Source organism: Haemorhous mexicanus, chromosome 7, assembly GCF_027477595.1.
Source record: "Haemorhous mexicanus isolate bHaeMex1 chromosome 7, bHaeMex1.pri, whole genome shotgun sequence".
NCBI lineage: Eukaryota > Metazoa > Chordata > Aves > Passeriformes > Fringillidae > Haemorhous > Haemorhous mexicanus.
The window spans coordinates 24,317,852-24,334,673 of NC_082347.1; the positions used below are offsets into that span (position 1 = coordinate 24,317,852).

General features: G+C 40.9%; 1 protein-coding gene across 2 annotated transcripts; it reads left to right on the forward strand.

Annotated features, from left to right (window-relative positions):
• The first annotated feature begins 3,234 nt into the window (after positions 1 to 3,234).
• On the forward strand, positions 3,235 to 14,986 carry NPY4R2 (neuropeptide Y receptor Y4-2). 2 transcript variants are annotated; one of them, XM_059851513.1, is made up of 3 exons: positions 3,235 to 3,391; positions 3,894 to 4,005; positions 8,968 to 14,986. In XM_059851513.1, exon 3 carries the CDS (start codon positions 9,084 to 9,086, stop codon positions 10,215 to 10,217), a length of 1,134 nt encoding a protein of 377 aa, XP_059707496.1. In that variant the 5' UTR covers positions 3,235 to 3,391; positions 3,894 to 4,005; positions 8,968 to 9,083; the 3' UTR covers positions 10,218 to 14,986. The 2 variants fall into 2 exon arrangements, with proteins under 2 accessions (XP_059707496.1, XP_059707495.1); XM_059851512.1 differs by lacking the exon at positions 3,894 to 4,005.
• Positions 14,987 to 16,822: the final 1,836 nt, after the last annotated feature.

A 16,822-nucleotide genomic window follows, 5' to 3' on the forward strand; every position in this document is an offset into this window, starting at 1 on the left:
ATGGCTGATAATGGTTGAAATAGCAATTCTGCTTCAGAAAGAGGTAGAGATTCTCACAAAATGAAGGCAAACCAAACTTCTGTGAAATATCTACTAGGATGCCATGTAGCCCTGATAAACTTAGCATACACCTAGACTATGTGCTGTTCCATGGTACATTTTCTCCACATGCTTTTGCCATCAAGTGCCTAGTACTATTCTTTATGGATATTGTTTGCTCACTGTTTAGCAGTGCCAGAGAGAGCAGGACTCCAGATGCTGGAACACAATTAGATTTGCTAAATGTACTGTAGCAGAATTGGCCCCTGAAATTTCATGCTCAGAGGAAAGAAGGAGACAGAGTATCAGGGCTCCATCAAGGAAAGCTGATATGGCTAAAGAAATTACAGGAATTCTGGAGGAGCCCCTCAAAGCATCCAGAGTGCAGCTGTAATCCCACTGCTGTGACAATCCTGTCCCTGCAGGGAAGTGCTCGATTGCAGCCAGTGTTGGTGGGTAGAGGCATTGCTGTCACCATAACCACTTGCAGGAAGGAGTTGTTTGGCCAGAGCAGACAGGACTATTTCTTCATGCATCTGTACCCCTTTGAAAGGCTTTGTCTCCACGGAGCCCAGCTGTTTTTGTAACCAGCTGCAGAGCAAGCAGCACAATTCTCCAGTGCCTTCTGATAACAGGTGCTGTGGGTGTGAATGGGAACAAGGCTTCTTATTGCTTTCTGGGAGCTAGGACAGCCCCATGCCATGCCAGCTACAGTTTCTTTACAGTTTCTTTCTTTCTGTTCTTTCCTATAAAAGTTTCTTTACCCCATCTCCTACTAACAACAAATGGGACCGGTCCATTGACAGCACTTAACTAGCAATAGTTGGGACTACAGTACTTCCACACTGCTTCCCAATGTGGAATTTCCATTATCATGCACACCCATACAAATATTCTTGTTCATTTCTCAAGACTAAATGGGCTGGGATCCTCACAGAGACTCTACAGACTACTGTTCAGTAGTTCCCACTTGGAAGTGAACCATGGCCAGATACAAACCAGCCAGCTCAAGCACCAGAACCCCTTTTAGTGAGGTGCTGAACCCAGACCCACCTGAGGGAATTTGCATTGGCATCTTGTCTGGCTGCTGCTGTTCTCTCTCCAGGGTAGCTGCAGTATTGTCCCCTCTATGCTGCAGCCTGCACAGCTGCTGCTTGGCAGCTCCAGCCCCATTGCACCTCTTGGCTTACACTCAGTGGCTGCTGTTGCATGTAAGTCCCAGCTCCATGAATGTCTGCAGGGTTGGAATGACCCAAGTGCTGCTCCCACATCAGCTTAGTGAGCATTTTCATCCTGCAGTTTGGATGTGGTGTGGAAAGAACATGTGTGTAACAGGACTCTGATGCAGCCCCATTCACCTCACCAAAATGGCCAGGACCTGGCCAGAGAAGTTCATCATAAAATCAAGTCCCAGATGACATAGCAAGTTACTGGTAGCTGTCATTTGCTGATCCCTGGGCAGCAGAGCCCTGAGCAGTGTTTCAGGAGCCGTGATACTGCTGTTCTCTACTGACTTTAAGAAGAGAGCAGATGTTTATTTGCTAGCTTGCAAGCTCTGCCCAAACGTCTGAATTGAGAGAATAAAAGTGGCCCAATATATCTTTAAATGTTTGGAAGGCGTGGAGGCAAGGCTGGTTAAGGAATGCTGCAGCTGAGGGGAACAGAAGAACAGTTCCACAAATCCAAATATCCCTCAGGAAAAGGCCTGTCTGTTTCCTAATGGTTTTCCTCCCCTTTCTTTAATGCTTTGAACAGCAGTACAAATAAACATACGATAAATAAATTAAGGAAGAAACAGAAGGGTACAAGCCAGCCAAATAAATAATTTCAGCTTCTCTGTCTCCAGTAAGATAGGAAGAATCTTCTGCTTCCTGCAAAGCTGGCCAGAAGCTCAAGAACTGTGTGGGCTGATGCTTTCTCATGCCGAGCACAGCCTGCATGTCCTTTTCCATCGCCAGAGTGGAAAGCTCGTCTCCTTCAGGGGTGCCTGCTGAAGGGGAATTGCTGGGATATGGGGTGCTGGTTCAAACTAGTTGGTAAATAAAGCCTCTGAAAAGGAGGCTGGAAAAAAAAACAAGTAACATAAAATAAGAAGCAGCACAAGCAACCCCTGATTTAAAAATTATTAACTGTGGACAGCTGTCCAGCTCACACAGTTCATTATATACATTCCAGTTCTGTGTTTCTCTGCACCATAAGACATGAGAAATGCCAAAATACCCTCTATCCCTACTTCTGCTTTGCTTGTTTCTCTAATGATGAAAGCTGCCTGCTAAGCTCTTGAAGAAGATCACATCTGTAATAGCTGTTACCAGAAAAATTGAAAGAAAAAGTACAGTATAAATGAAAAACTATTTGCACTTTTAGCTTAGTTCACATGAGCTTGCACTTATTTTGATATCGAAACATTTTATTTCTGTTAACATACTACATGCCTGCAAATAAAAATAACTTCTTGCTACCACTGCTTATCACAACTTAAGAAAGGCTCCAGAACAGCATTAGCCACTGGACTAATTATGCAGCTGACCATAGCTTAAAACCAATTTAATAAAAAGACCAAACTTAGGTTATTCTGGTATAGCTGTTGGAAATACTCTGTTTGTGCATTTTCCCAGTGCAAGAGAGAAATTTGCAACTCCGATTTCTACCTTGTTTTTGATGAGAAAGACCTGGGGAAAAAAAATCACAGAAATCTGGCACTTCTGCAACCCTCTTTCTCGCCTTTATTTCCACTTTTCTCAGCGCTCTTTCATTTCTGAGTTCTTTTCCTGAGTAACAGCGTGACTCTTCCCTATTCACAATCTAAGGACTTTAGTGTGCACCCTTCTAAAAGAAAATTTCAATATCTGTCTGGGATGGAATGGAAAATCTGAGAAAACTGGTACTGGTCTCCTAAGTATGAGGCAAAATTCTCTTTGGAGCCCTACAGAAATCTGGCCTCAGCAAGGAGAAGAGGATTAGGCTCTATGTCTGTAGATCACACTCGTGCAGCCAGGGGCATGCTGTGCTGCAGATACTCCACAGCTCTTTTCTGGAGTTGTTATTCCTCCCAAGTATCCCTAGAATTTGTATATTTATACAACAGCAGAGGGAGCCAGAACTTCAAAGTCAGACCATAATCACAGGGCAGAATTCATTGGCTAAATTGAAGGGAGGGAAGGACAGAGGGCGGGATAGAGAGGGGGAGAGGGAGAGAGATGCCATCCAAATTACCTACAGAAACAACCAGCAGAGCTTCTCTCCTGGACTGCAAGGGCACAAAAGGTCTTACTTCACTCCTACAACATTTCTGCTTTCTTCCAGAACAGAAATGTGCACCAACAGCAGAGATTCTCTCCATCAGTAACTGGTAAGAATTTTCTAAATTATCTGTTTCAGATTGTCAAGAGCTCACATCTCTTTATTAAAGTTATCACCTGTTATTGTTAGAAAAAGCAAATGACTGTGTTTGATTAATGAAGACTGTTTGATTAATGATGACTGTTTTGTCATGAAAGGCCCAACTCTTGTATCTACTGAGCAAAGCTTTGCAACCTTTTGGGTTGCAATAGGGAGATGGCAGATTCTTGGGGGTCTCTGCAGTTCAGTGTGCTCCCTGCCACCCTGTGGTGTGACAGAAAGAACCTTCCTGGGTGCCTCTGGTCGCTGGGAAATACTTCTTATATCCTGTTCCCTGAGTTTTCTTGGTCCTCACACAACCAATGTAGCTGCAGACAGGACACACCACATCACTCTCCAGATATCCTGACTGACTGTCTGCTAAGATGCCCATTGCAATGTTTTATAGATTCACCACTTCCTTTGGTAAAGATATCTTTGTAAAATGTTTTTTTTTTTTTTCTCTTGGGTAGCAAACATGGCACAAAGGCCATTACTCTTAAGAAGTCAGGGACTAACTACCATTCTCCAGTCTGCTGATTTGCTGTTCACATTTCACCTTTGTGAGCTGGCTCCATATCTTTGGTAAGGTTGTTATGAATTTAACCACAAAATAAAAAGCTGGAGTAAATGCTTTTGTAAAACTTCCCTGATTTCTACAGGATCAGAGAAGATTAACTCATAACAGAATTTCATGAGCTCCAAAAGACTTCCCTAAGAAAATATGCAGATGTGAGAGGGGGAAAAAGAATTCACTATCCTTGGTATTTATGCCACCCCTTATGTTCTAGACTTGTAACTTGTTGATATACACAAGTTTTTCTATACCCTAATTATGCAGGTTCTAGAAATTTTTATCCTATATAGCTTTTTCAATGACCTAAGACAGTTTCTCCCAATATTTTTGCAATACAAAGCTAAAAAGAGGTGAAGAGTCCATCATTAACTTTCATTGTACTGGATCCCTTATACATTTAACACTGTTATGGGATGTCTATGCAAACTCAGTGAAGTTTCCTCTTCTAGTTAAGTATTATTTTCCTGGGAAGCTGTAATGATAGCCAAGTGATTTTTAACTTTTCTTTAGTATGTAAGGCTAAACAGGCCAAGTCTGCTTTACTGAGATAATGTCATTGGCAGCCAAAAGGGGATACCACTGACAGTCAGTCCCCCCTACCTCAATTAATATCTGTAATGTAAATTCTGGCATTGTGTGGAACCTTTCCATTGCTCCTTTTAAAATATTTTCCTAGCAGACAACAGGCAGCTTTACTCCCAGTAATTGCTGTAACTCTTTAAATAAGTGATACAATCACTGCATGTCTTTAGGAATTGCTTCTCTCAGAATGTCTTATGGACTGAAAGCCAGTTGTCTGAGCAACTAGTTGGGCTCTGGGGTAGATAAGCAAGTGCTTCTAAGTACCAGATAATGAAGCCAAACACTGCAAACATGTTTTTTTCTTTGATTAATGTCTGATGTGGAAATTGGCTTCCACTGTCCATCCCAACTATGGAGACTGTTATTTGATTACAGGCAGTGGATGATCATGATCAGCTTTGCAAAAATGACCCACCCTTTTCCAGTGGGTACATAGAGCCCAGCATCTGTGGCAGCCCCCTGCTTTATCCTGTCTCCAGGAAAAAAGTTTTTATAGGGGTTTTCATAGGATGTCTTTGAGTCCAGAGGTCTCTCAAAAGAGTCATGCATTAACTATTTGAAGCCACTTATGGTCCAACAGTCTCCTTGAAACCCACTGAGGGTTTTATTTACTTCCCTGACTCATTTCTGCAGAATTCCCTTTCCTTTGAGGAATTTTTCTGGGAAATACAGGATAATGCCCTGGGGCAAGACTTTTGAGCTGACAAGTGATAATTTGGTTTCTTTTTTTTTGAGACAAGCTGAGTGACATTTGTTACTTTAGAAGGCTGTGTTGTTCACCAAGACAAACTCTTCAAACTTTGCCTGCTCTTCTTCCTTGCTTCCAACACAAATAGAAGAGTGATAAATGTCTACAAAAGATGCACGTGGAGAAATGAACTTACACTAAGATTAACTCTGAAAGCTCATTGTCTTCTTCCTTCTGTATCCTGTTAATTTGCTGCAGACTTTTGTGACACTTGCTTTTTAGAGAATGTCTCATGCTGCATTAACTAGATAAGAAACTCTCATGAACATCTCAGTTTTTGTTACTGAACTCTTTCCCAATATTCATTAAGAGTACTGAATAGGATTCCTCTTTCTTTTTTAAAGACAAATCAGCAAAAAACACGCAAAAATCTCTCCCTCAACAAACAGATTTAGGAGATATAATTCTTACTCCTACAAGCCAAGTAAATATTGCTTCACTTTCTGGGGAAAAAAACTGTTTTTTCTTAGACTATAATCCCATTGGTATGTTTTCTGGGATAATCAGCAAACCTTCAATACAATGAGGGGACTAACTAACACCCCTGTTCCCTCTGCACTGGTGATTCACTACATTAGCTCACCTTTGATTCAAATGTCTAAGCAGAATATGCACTTATTGCCTTTTACTGGCTCTTGGTTTACAGTAAACTGAATGGCAGCCAAACAACTTGAAAGCCAAACACATAATTTGGGAGTGACTACCCTTGAGGATCTGCCACCCAAGGATACCATACTAGGATGCATAAGTGTAAGATCACTGCAATAGTTATTTTTGTGTTTTTCTGGGACTGCTTTTTACATTATGGTTGCTGGAATAAGAGCTAAAGAGCACTAAGACAGAGGTGATCTTTGCATTGACTTTTCCCAAGACATCAGGTTGGCAGGTGGTTTAAAGCACCTCATGGTACATCACAGATTCCCTTGAGACACTGGACAACTCATGTCCCAACTCCCACTCGCAGTCCCCTTATCTGTGATAAGAGAGTGATAATTGCTTATTTCTTCTGGGCAGTACCTGCCATTCATCTGGAGGGAGATACCACAGAATGCAAGGTGATAAAAGAGAGGGAGCTCCTAACCCAACAATACACGTTGCTCTTCATCCGTCAGAGATGCTCTTCATCCCCACCACACTTACATCAGTGACCAACACACAGCCACACTCAGCCTTTGCTATTTCTCTGGGAAATGCGCTCCATAAACCTGTGGGATCTGGCTTCTGCTTTTCAGGTGGCTCCACCACTTTCTTTTTGTTTTCCTTCAGCAGTATTAGTTCTCACTGTTGCTTCAGCATGTCCAAAAGTGTCTGGGACCCTTGAGAGGCTTACTCTGTGGACACAGATGTTTGTAATAACTGCACATATTTTCATATTTTTCAAGCAACAAAAGAGAACCATGTGTTTGTTGTGGAGGGTACTGTAGCTAGGGACATGAGGTTGGGACCGTAGTAAAAAGCTCACGTGTTTTGTTTACACAAAATCTGTTTGTCCTGCTCAAATGCCAGGACTTATCTCTTCTGACTGGTACAAAACAATATTGCAGGCTGCCCATCCCTTAGCTCTGATTTGCTTGCAGCATCTCCACTGGCCAGCAATCATTAAAAATGATGGGGCTGGTTGAAGGTTTTTCATTCTATATCCATTTTATCACTGAAACAGACCACCATACCCTCCCCATATGTGAACATGGAATCCATACATCACCATTGCTGCTTCTTTTTCTTCCAGAAAGTGTATCAATCTGTTCATATGGATTGGGTAACAACACAAAGATGAGTGGACGGAAGGAGTTATGCCTATATCCTCAATTTGGAAAATTTTCTTTGCCCCTCTTTTATTAAACTACTATTTAAACTACTGAGGAAATGAAAGACTATGAGAAAGAAAGGGCTACTATATTTTGCTTCTGTGACAGTCTTGACTGCCTCAGATGGATATGGATAGATGACAGAAAGATTAAGAGAGATAAAGTTAGATAAATCAACAGGTCCTGCAAAGTAACAAAAAATTTACTGTACTAGTTAATTTTTGCTGATCAAGCAGTACAATGATCCCAAATCATCCTTTAATTTACTTTGTACACTATTGCTTTCTTTAGTTCCTGAGAGGCAACATCTCTAGAAAACAATAAAATTCATAATGGGAAAGACAAGGCAAAGAAAAAGATAGAGGATGGTGGGTGCTTTCTGTACAGTACTGGTTGTCTTTAGGCATGCAGTTGTTCAGCCATAAATGCTACTCAATTGAAGTGATAAGCTCACCATACCATGTTGCTTATGTATTCATAACATAATCAGTTGTTTTTTCTGAATCTCAGACATTTTTCACCACCCCACAAACTTGTTTGAGTGATATTTAATCATTGAGGAAAGTGTCATGCAGTGGTTAAACAGTGTCATTCCCCAAGTATTTATTTACTTTTCATACTGCAAGCCCTTGAGCAGCACGGAACTGCCTCTAGCCTGATGAGAACTCCCAGCAGAGTCGGATTTTTTTTTCTTTGATTCCTGGACACAGAGGATTTGGATTTGAGGGTCGGGATTGCAAAGCAGCCTTTGCTATGGCTCACAGGAGTCATCTGGGAGAGTCGAGGCAGTCCTGTGACTGAGATTTCCAAAAGCACCAATGAACTCTAAGGGTTTGGCTCCCTGAATCCCACTGAAAGTCCCAGCTCATGGCTTGCAGCAGTGAGTTTGAAGCAGACCTATCTGTCTCTGCAGGAACAGTCTCTAGCAGATAGAACATGCTTTTACAACAACTTTGTAAAAAGAAATTATGCTGAGGGAGAATCAATAAAAGTCTTCCCAGAGGGAATTAAAAGACACTATCAGAATCACTCACTCTTAAAGCCAAAACCAGGGAACTGGACTGCATTTCTGATAAACCCTGTCATGGTCACAATAGGGGAGATATCAATGCTTCGTGGGCACTGGAGTTCATCCGGAATGAGGAAGCAAGAAATTTGGACAGCAGTTCCCATGACCTATCACAGCTGTGTAGAAGCTGGAAAATGTTGAAATTATTTGGAATTATTTTAGACTTTTTAAAAATTTTCCCATGATATCTCTCCAGAGAATGAGCCTGAAGTTTTGTACGGTGATTGTCTTGCACAAATGTGAGTTCTGGCTGCAATTACAAATGCATTTCACAGAAGATATTTTAATGTTGGCTTTGTGCACCTAATATGCCTTGCTTTGCACATTGATATTTAGCACAGCTGAAGGTAAATGCAGCCTCCCAATGTCCTCTGCCCAGTTTTGGATCAGAACCTTGCAAAACCAGAATTGCACACAATTTTACCCTGGGTGGGTTTTGATCTGGTTTTGTTGTACCACCACTCTACTGAATTAGTGATGTCCAAGATAGTGCACTGAGTGAAATAGTGAAGTTAAGATGTTCCTAAATCTATGGGACAACCTCACAATGAATAAACACAGCCATAATTCAATAGAGTTGTACTGACTTTCATACCACAGTGTAACAAAGGGCTCAATTTTATGATCTAATAAACTGTGTAAGAGGGAGCTGCAGAATATACACAAAATCCCTGGCATTTGCTTCCCTGTCTCCCTCCTTACCCTTTTGACTAATTTCTTGCAGCGTAACTAAACGTGTTTTTTCTTTTCCTTTCCTTTGCAGATATACCCGGACCTTCCACAGCCAGACAGAACAGATATAACGCTTTTAGGCAGGCTCCAGAAGACTCTGACTGTGTTTGACTACCACTCTTTTGCATAAATATTTTGGGATTCAAGATGAATAAGACAAGGGCTGTTAATGATGTTTTTCATTTCCTGATCAGCAAGAACTGGAGCTCAAGCCGAAGCTTTCCTATGAACATTTCTAATCAGTGCATGAACATCACTGACCTTACTGTCTTTCTGGCCACCTCCTACAGCTTGGAGACTGTTCTGGGCATTGTGGGAAACATCTGTCTGATTGCTGTCATTGCCAGGCAGAAGGAAAAGGCAAATGTCACCAATATCCTAATTTCCAACTTAATAATTTCAGACTTGTTTATGTGTCTTGTCTGCCTGCCTTTCACCGTTGTTTACACTATGATGGACTACTGGATTTTTGGAGAAGTCATGTGCAAAATGACCTCCTTCACTCAGTGCACAACTGTGACAGTGTCAATCCTTTCCCTTGTCCTTATTGCCCTGGAAAGACACCAGCTCATCATAAATCCAACTGGCTGGAGGCCAAATACCTCCCAAGCCTACCTAGGAATTGGAGTGATTTGGACTTTGGCATGTCTCATGTCCCTACCCTTTTTGACCACATCCATCTTGTCTAATGAGTTGTATGAGCAGCTCTCACACTTCATGAATTTTTCCACTGATAAGGCAATATGTATCAACTCGTGGCCTTCTGAGCAGCACAAACTTATCTACACGACTGCTTTACTGCTCTTGCAATACTGCATCCCTCTGTTCTTCATTATCCTTTGCTACCTGCGAATCTACTTACGCCTGCAGAAGAGAAAGGACATGTTTGAGAAGACTGAGTACAGCAACCGAGCGGGCCAGCTGAGAAGGATAAACATCTTGCTGGCATCCATGGTTGCTGCTTTTGCTGTTTGCTGGCTACCACTGCATGTTTTCAACACCATCGTGGACTGGAATTACAAAATCATTTCGCCTTGCCACCACAACCTGATCTTCTCATTGTGCCACCTGGTAGCTATGGCTTCTACCTGTGTCAACCCTGTTATCTATGGTTTCCTAAACAGCAACTTCAAAAAAGAAGTGAAGTCACTGATTTTAAGCTGCCAGCATAATTCAGTAACTGCCTCAATGGAAGAATACGACCATTTGCCTTTATCCACCATGCAGACTGAAATTTCCAAGGGGTCACTGATGTTGAACTGCAGGCACAATTCTATCTAATGAGCAGAACACATTTCAGAAGGGTGCACTGACACCACAAACCAATTATTACCTGTGGGTATATAAAGCAACTGGTGATGCCACAGCTGGGAGGTGAACAGGAAGCCATCACTACCTGACTCTTGGAAGAACAAGCAAAGTAATGTTGTAAATGTTCACAGTTGCTGCTGTGGTGCACAAGCTTTTGGTGTCACTGAGGTGGTATGGATGCTGAGGAGACTGGGCTGATGTAAAGCAGCTGCTCTAAGATCAGTGACTAAGCTGTGGCTGCACAGAGGCTGACATGGATTCCTCAGCAAAACTCATATCTCTGCCATGGCTGCAGCAGAAAACCAGATTTCCAGTTTCATCACTGCAGGCCGCCAGCTGTGTTGGATAAGACTCAGTTTTCCAGTATTAGTAAGATTTTTATGCACAGCTGACACACCAGTGGAACAGAGATGTGTAAATACCTTTTTTTTTTACCACCTCTCACAGCCCATTAAGTTTCAGATCTTCACATTAAACAACTGCCTGTTTCTATGAAACTTCACTCTGCCATAGGCTTGAGAATAGTCATTGCCTCTGCAAGTAGGGACAAGGAACAATGACCCTGGTATGTAAAGAAGACAGTCACTTGTGAAGGATGGCAGCAAAAGAAGATGTTATTCCATGTGCTTTGAGATGGTACTGAGAACTGTTTTTAAGCACATGAAAAACAGTTGTAGAGCAACATGGAAATGAGTCCGTTCCTGCTGCTGTCAATCACCAAGCTCTGCAATGCTACAGCTTCATGCCCTGATGGTACCAGATGGCCAGATTACAGGAGCTGTTCCAGGACTTGGTAGCAACATGACATTCTGCTTCAGCATCTTCTTGGTACTTGAATAGCCAAGTATCTAATTCAGAATCAGCGCGAAAACCTATTTGTGGAAATCATGTGTTTCCAGAGTGGGTACACTTCCAAGGAAATAAACATATGCATGGAGAATTTGAGTTTTCCTAAAAAATAAAACCTGATGTCAGATATCAGTCCCACTCACTGGCATCAGCAGCACAGGTGAGGCTGAAATTCCAACAAATCAATAGAAGATCAATGAAAATACACGGGTGGAACCCAGGTCAGACTGAAGCCAAGCCACATACGTAGTTCTGTCAATTGCTCTAGTAAAATGAAGGTCATATTTTTTTCACAACTGTGTTATTTGTAGCCTTTATTCATGAAACCTGCAAACTATAAACTGTTCTTAACCCCTGGAGCCAGAGAAATTGCTCAGTGACTACTGAGAAACCAAGGCATGCCCAAGAAGGCTATACTGAGATTTTAAAAAAAACCAAAACAGGTAGCAAGTGCAAAAAGGAGACCAACCAGTTCAATGCTAATGAAATATTGAAGCATATTCTGCCCTGATTTGTTAAACTAACCTTAGCAGAAGATGGGACTGGGTGGTCAGCTGAGGTAATTTCCAGCATGAAATGTGCTTTGATAAGCAGTGATTCCTTGTTGCAGTCAATAGGTTTGCATGGAGCTGAAGATATCCAGTGTATAGGATCTCTGATAAGACAAATTGGTATAAAGATGGGTGAGGAAAAGTCTTCTTCCCATGCTGTGAACTGACAGGAATATGGATCCTGAGCAGAGTATCTGAGGACAAGAGCTAACCCCTGTGTTATAATGCAGCAAGAGCTATCATATCCCCAGCTGGCAGAAATAAAAGATAACTCCTTGCCATGAGCTGGGTGCACAGATTTCAGTGGTAAAACTTGAAGTTGGGCCTTGAATTCCTGTGTGCAGAATCTTAAATTTTATGGCTGAAGCTTTTTTGATGCAGCTACCCCTGTAATTCTGGCCAGAACCTGTATATCTTAGTAAGAGACTTCGTGTGTGATTACCTTCTGTGTCTTCTTCAACTATGTGGCAAGATATCTTTGCTTTTTTCAAATGGATTCCATCTTTCTTTTTTTTTTTTTTTTTTTTTGTTACTTGCTATGCTGAGAAGTTGTTTCTCTTGATTAGTTTACACACAATGTCATTTCTAAACTGGACATTGAGTCTACTAAAAACACAGAACAAGAGGACTCTTATATTAGCTGCATCTTGAAATCTGCTGCTGTAGCCAAAACCACCATGGGATGCTGAGTAGCACAAAATAAAGCAGCTCCTCCTTATCAGTGTGAGTTATTTCAAAACTGAGCTGTATTACTTCAGGGCTTAAATACCGTTTCAACTTTGTAATTGTTTTGCATTTAGAATCAATTTAAGTAATTGAGTAATTCTGCTCTTTTTCACACTCGTTAGAATTCCAGCATTTAGCTAGCTAAGGTGTCTGTAAAGCTATTGTAAGACTACTCTGCTAAACACAAACACAGAAAATTACCTGATACATGGTCTTAAGTATATAACTTCAAGCACCAGTGTCTTAAACGGAAACACAATTACCTTTAGCATTTGCACTTCCATGAACCTGTCTTTGTCACTTGCTCTAAGTGAAAACTTTTGCTAAAGTGCTTACAGTATAGTGGAGACCCGCCACCAGAGCTGTGCGCTGGCATTGTGCATCAGATCTGAGCTCCTCCTGCAAAGGGTAGAAATATGAGCGAGATCTGACACTGTTTAACTGTAATTCACGTGGCCATTTGTTTCCATGAACACAAGTAGATACATAAAGCAAGCAGATCCGACTTTACAATAACACAGACAAACACGAACGGATGTTATCTTCCTCTCGTGATTAAGGAAAGTGTCAAGTTTGGAGTCAACTACTGTTTATTGCTAACTGACTTTGGAGTGGATAAACTACCGGATTTGAACACTAAAAGCCACCAAACTGCACCCATACATCTAACTGCAAAAATGCAGATCCTCAGAACTCCCAACCAGCTGCAGTCTATCCATCTACTTACTATCCTGAGATACATGTTTTTCAACCTCTAAAATGTCCTAAGTAACTAAATAAACTTTAAAGAAAACACAGAAAAATAAATAGATCTAGGTACCAAAGGGCTGAATATGTACAGGAAAGGTGCCTGTACCAATTCTTCATTCTGTGCATGCACCGAGGCTTATGCTGCTGTGCACAAATGCAGTAGAGGATAATACCCTGTTAGTTTTTTAAGAACTTCTGTAGCAACTGTTCCCGGTTCCCTCTGAAGGCAAAGTCACAAGGCTGGGTGAAATTATGCCTGCATAATTGAAAGAGCCATTTTGTTTGTCACTTTGAGTCTTTATGCAGCCAAGGGAGGCTAGGTTTCTTTGGTCCCAGCAGAAGGTAACAGAACAGAAATAGCTTACATATCTCTTATCCATCTGTAAATAACAGATACTGTTAATGTGTAAGAAGCATTGAGCATTTTTGTGTTCATTGTATACAGTGATGGTTTTGGGTATGCTCTTTAAAGTTCTGCTACTGGGTCACAAAATCAATGATGGAGAAATAGGCAGGAGTTGTGCAAATCATGAGTTCCTACAATTTTAAGACCTTACACTGCCTTTTTAAAAAAAGTTTTTCATAATCTTGCCTCTTGTGACACATTGTAAGAAGACAGTAAGGTTTTCAGAGCAAGAGAACAACTTATTCTACCATATAAATAGCACACTACAGGGAATCTTACAATAACAAATAAAGTAATATTGTCTGTGTCACTTCTCTGTGCCTGCTTCTGTAAAATGATGTAATACTCTTCTTAGTATAAAATACATAAGATTTAGTCCTCAGCTAGTGTTTATCAAGAGAATACAAGTGTATGGTGTAATAAGGGCCACTGATGTGTGAAGGATTAATAATTTGACACATTATTCCAAAGGACAGTGGTGCAGTGCAGCCAAAAATGGAGGACGGGCAAGTACCAAAAATTCAACATGGAACATTGGAATATTCTGATGCCAGAACTCAAATCATCTTCACAGAGTTTTCAGATTGCACAAGAAGCTGGGTCCTCTATGGCACAGTGTCCTGAACGCCAACCAGAACCACAGCCAGAAAGTAACTGACACTGCTGGGATGAAAACCAACATGGAATATTTAACAAAATTTTACTGAACTTCATAAAATGCTTTGACTGGGTTAAAAGCATTGGTAAATTTCTCTGACCGGGTTACCTGGCTTGACAGAAAGTAAACCAAGGTACTAGAAATGACTGCAGATTGTGCTGTAACCAGGCTTGGTTTGTTACACTTGCACACACAGGTGAAGAGTGCAATAGCAGTGTCTGCCTGCCTGCACTGGTGGTATGAGCTGCCACAGGGGTTGGCAGCAATGCTGTGACAGCCACCAGTCACATCTGCATCATAAAAACCTTACTCTGGGTTTGCTGTGTGCAAACACAGCGTGCACACGCATCTGAGGGCTGACACTGGGTGAGAGATTATTGTGAAATAAGATGCCATACCCTGAGGACCACTTCAGAGATCCTTTTGCTTTGACCCAAGGGTCTTCTCACAATATCACCTGGCATTTCATCTCACAGGCCATTCTCTTCAAGCTTCTTATGGATCAAACACTGGCCTGATTTTCATATCAGTATTGATTTCAATGTAAATTGTTGATGCTTAGTACAGTGTGTCATCTGGGTTTATATTGTATGAGCATCAAAATCCACAGAGCTTTTATGCTCTTCCCTCCCTTTCTCAGTTTGCTCTATAAACTCACTGATTTGAACTCAGGAAGTCATAAGTAGAATAAGCCTGAAATTTATTCTTCTGTACTATGCCTTTCCTGCCAGACAATGCTCATTAGGCTTTAGTCAGAATTGTTTTGTTGTCCTTCCAATAAATGCTTATATGAAGCCCAGTAGCAGCACAGAGATTTTATGGTGGAAACCTGTGTTGAAATTTAATTCCCGAGATGCCTACCTTTTGTTTTTTCTTTATAGAACTTAAGTTGATGACACCCACCATCCCTTTGTAAAACAATCCTCAGTTAAATAGTGCAATAGTATTCATCACATATAATAGGAAGTATTTTGTTCAATAGAAATTGCAACACAGATTACCAGATATAATACTAAAAAAATACCCATGATACACATAAAATGATGGCATAATAGTAATATGAATAAGTACTTTTAGAGGAATATCACAAGATGCAAACTGACAGTAGAAAGATGGATTTTCAGTCAGAAGACTGAAATGCTAACATGGAACTTGCACTGTAACTCTTTAAAACAGGCCTAGGTTTTGTTCTTAAATTCACAGATAAAAAAATTCTGTCCTTTGAATATAGTAACTTCAGTTCATGATTTACTGTGTGTCCCTTATCCAGTCTATGTGAATATGAATCCTCCCTGTTGGGAGCTAGTGGGCAAATACTACTTCATCATTGATAAGTACTTATCTTGATTCCATTTCTACAAGGTGATTGCATGGAAAATGCACTTGTCTGATGCCATACCTTTAGTAAGGTAATGAGCATTGATTCATCTGATTGATAGGCTGACTTAATGACTAAAATTAATTACATGCACCATATATTTCTTTAATATAAAGATAGGTTGTAGAATATTCCTGACATCCTAAAGACCAATATAAACACTTTCTGAAAGACACTGCCCTCACAACAGAGAGCTGAAAACCACAAGAAATTTATGGTCTTCTCAGTATGTATGTTAAACTTGAAGGAATTTACACAGCAAGCAAAGGCTTTTGTTTAAACTCACAAATCCACAGACTGCTCCAGGAGCATAATGCACATGTACCCCAGGGCTATGTTTTGGGAAGGCTCCCAGGCTATAAAAATAGCAGAAGCTGGCTAGCACTGTGGTAAAGGTTTTTAAAGCTGGTGAAATGAACGAATGCCACGGGTCCCATTTGAAGTTCAGCTGAAATGCAGCAGGGAAATGCAGCCACAGGGTCCCACATTGCACAACGCCCTTGCATAATAACCCACATTTCCACCAGCCCCACGCAGCATATGACACAGCACACAGGCATGCACAGCCTCCCACCAGGCAAGCTCATCTCCTAGAGCAGACAAAAAGGCCTTTTGTGAAACCTACAAACTGCTAATACAGTTCCTCTGCCTCGGAAAGTCTATCAAAGGTGGATCTTGAGAGGATGAATTTGTTTTCCATGCACAGCAAGGGAAAAGCTTCGTGGCAGTGGCACTGTAGTTGCATCCAGCATCTGGGTGAGTTACTTACAGACACTCCTAAATAAGAGAATATCTTCTTGTTTGTGGGAAGGAAGCAAGGAATTACTTGGCTGGAACAAAAGAAAGGATTTTACCTGTATTTAGAGCAACAGGCAAAGTTTTTGCAAACAAACCCCTGATCCAGCTCATGCTCAGTTATTTGTACTGCAAAATGAATATATTACATTACAGATTTGCAAAGGATAAGGTTTAAGTGAGGACAATTTGAGGTTTTGTTCTTCATAACATTTTCACTGATCAGTTTTCCACAAACCACAACTGGTTAGAACAATAGTATGCACAGCATTCCAAGATTAAAATATACATAAGATCTATCATAAACACACAGTTTCTCAGGATCTGGGCCTTGGAACAAATGTACACAGTGCATTTTAAAAGTAGGTCCTCAAGAAAATTGATTTTTTATTTTGAAAAATTTCAAACAAACAACTAACAAGGACAAAAAAATAATCCCTCATTTTGCAAAGAGGTTGAATG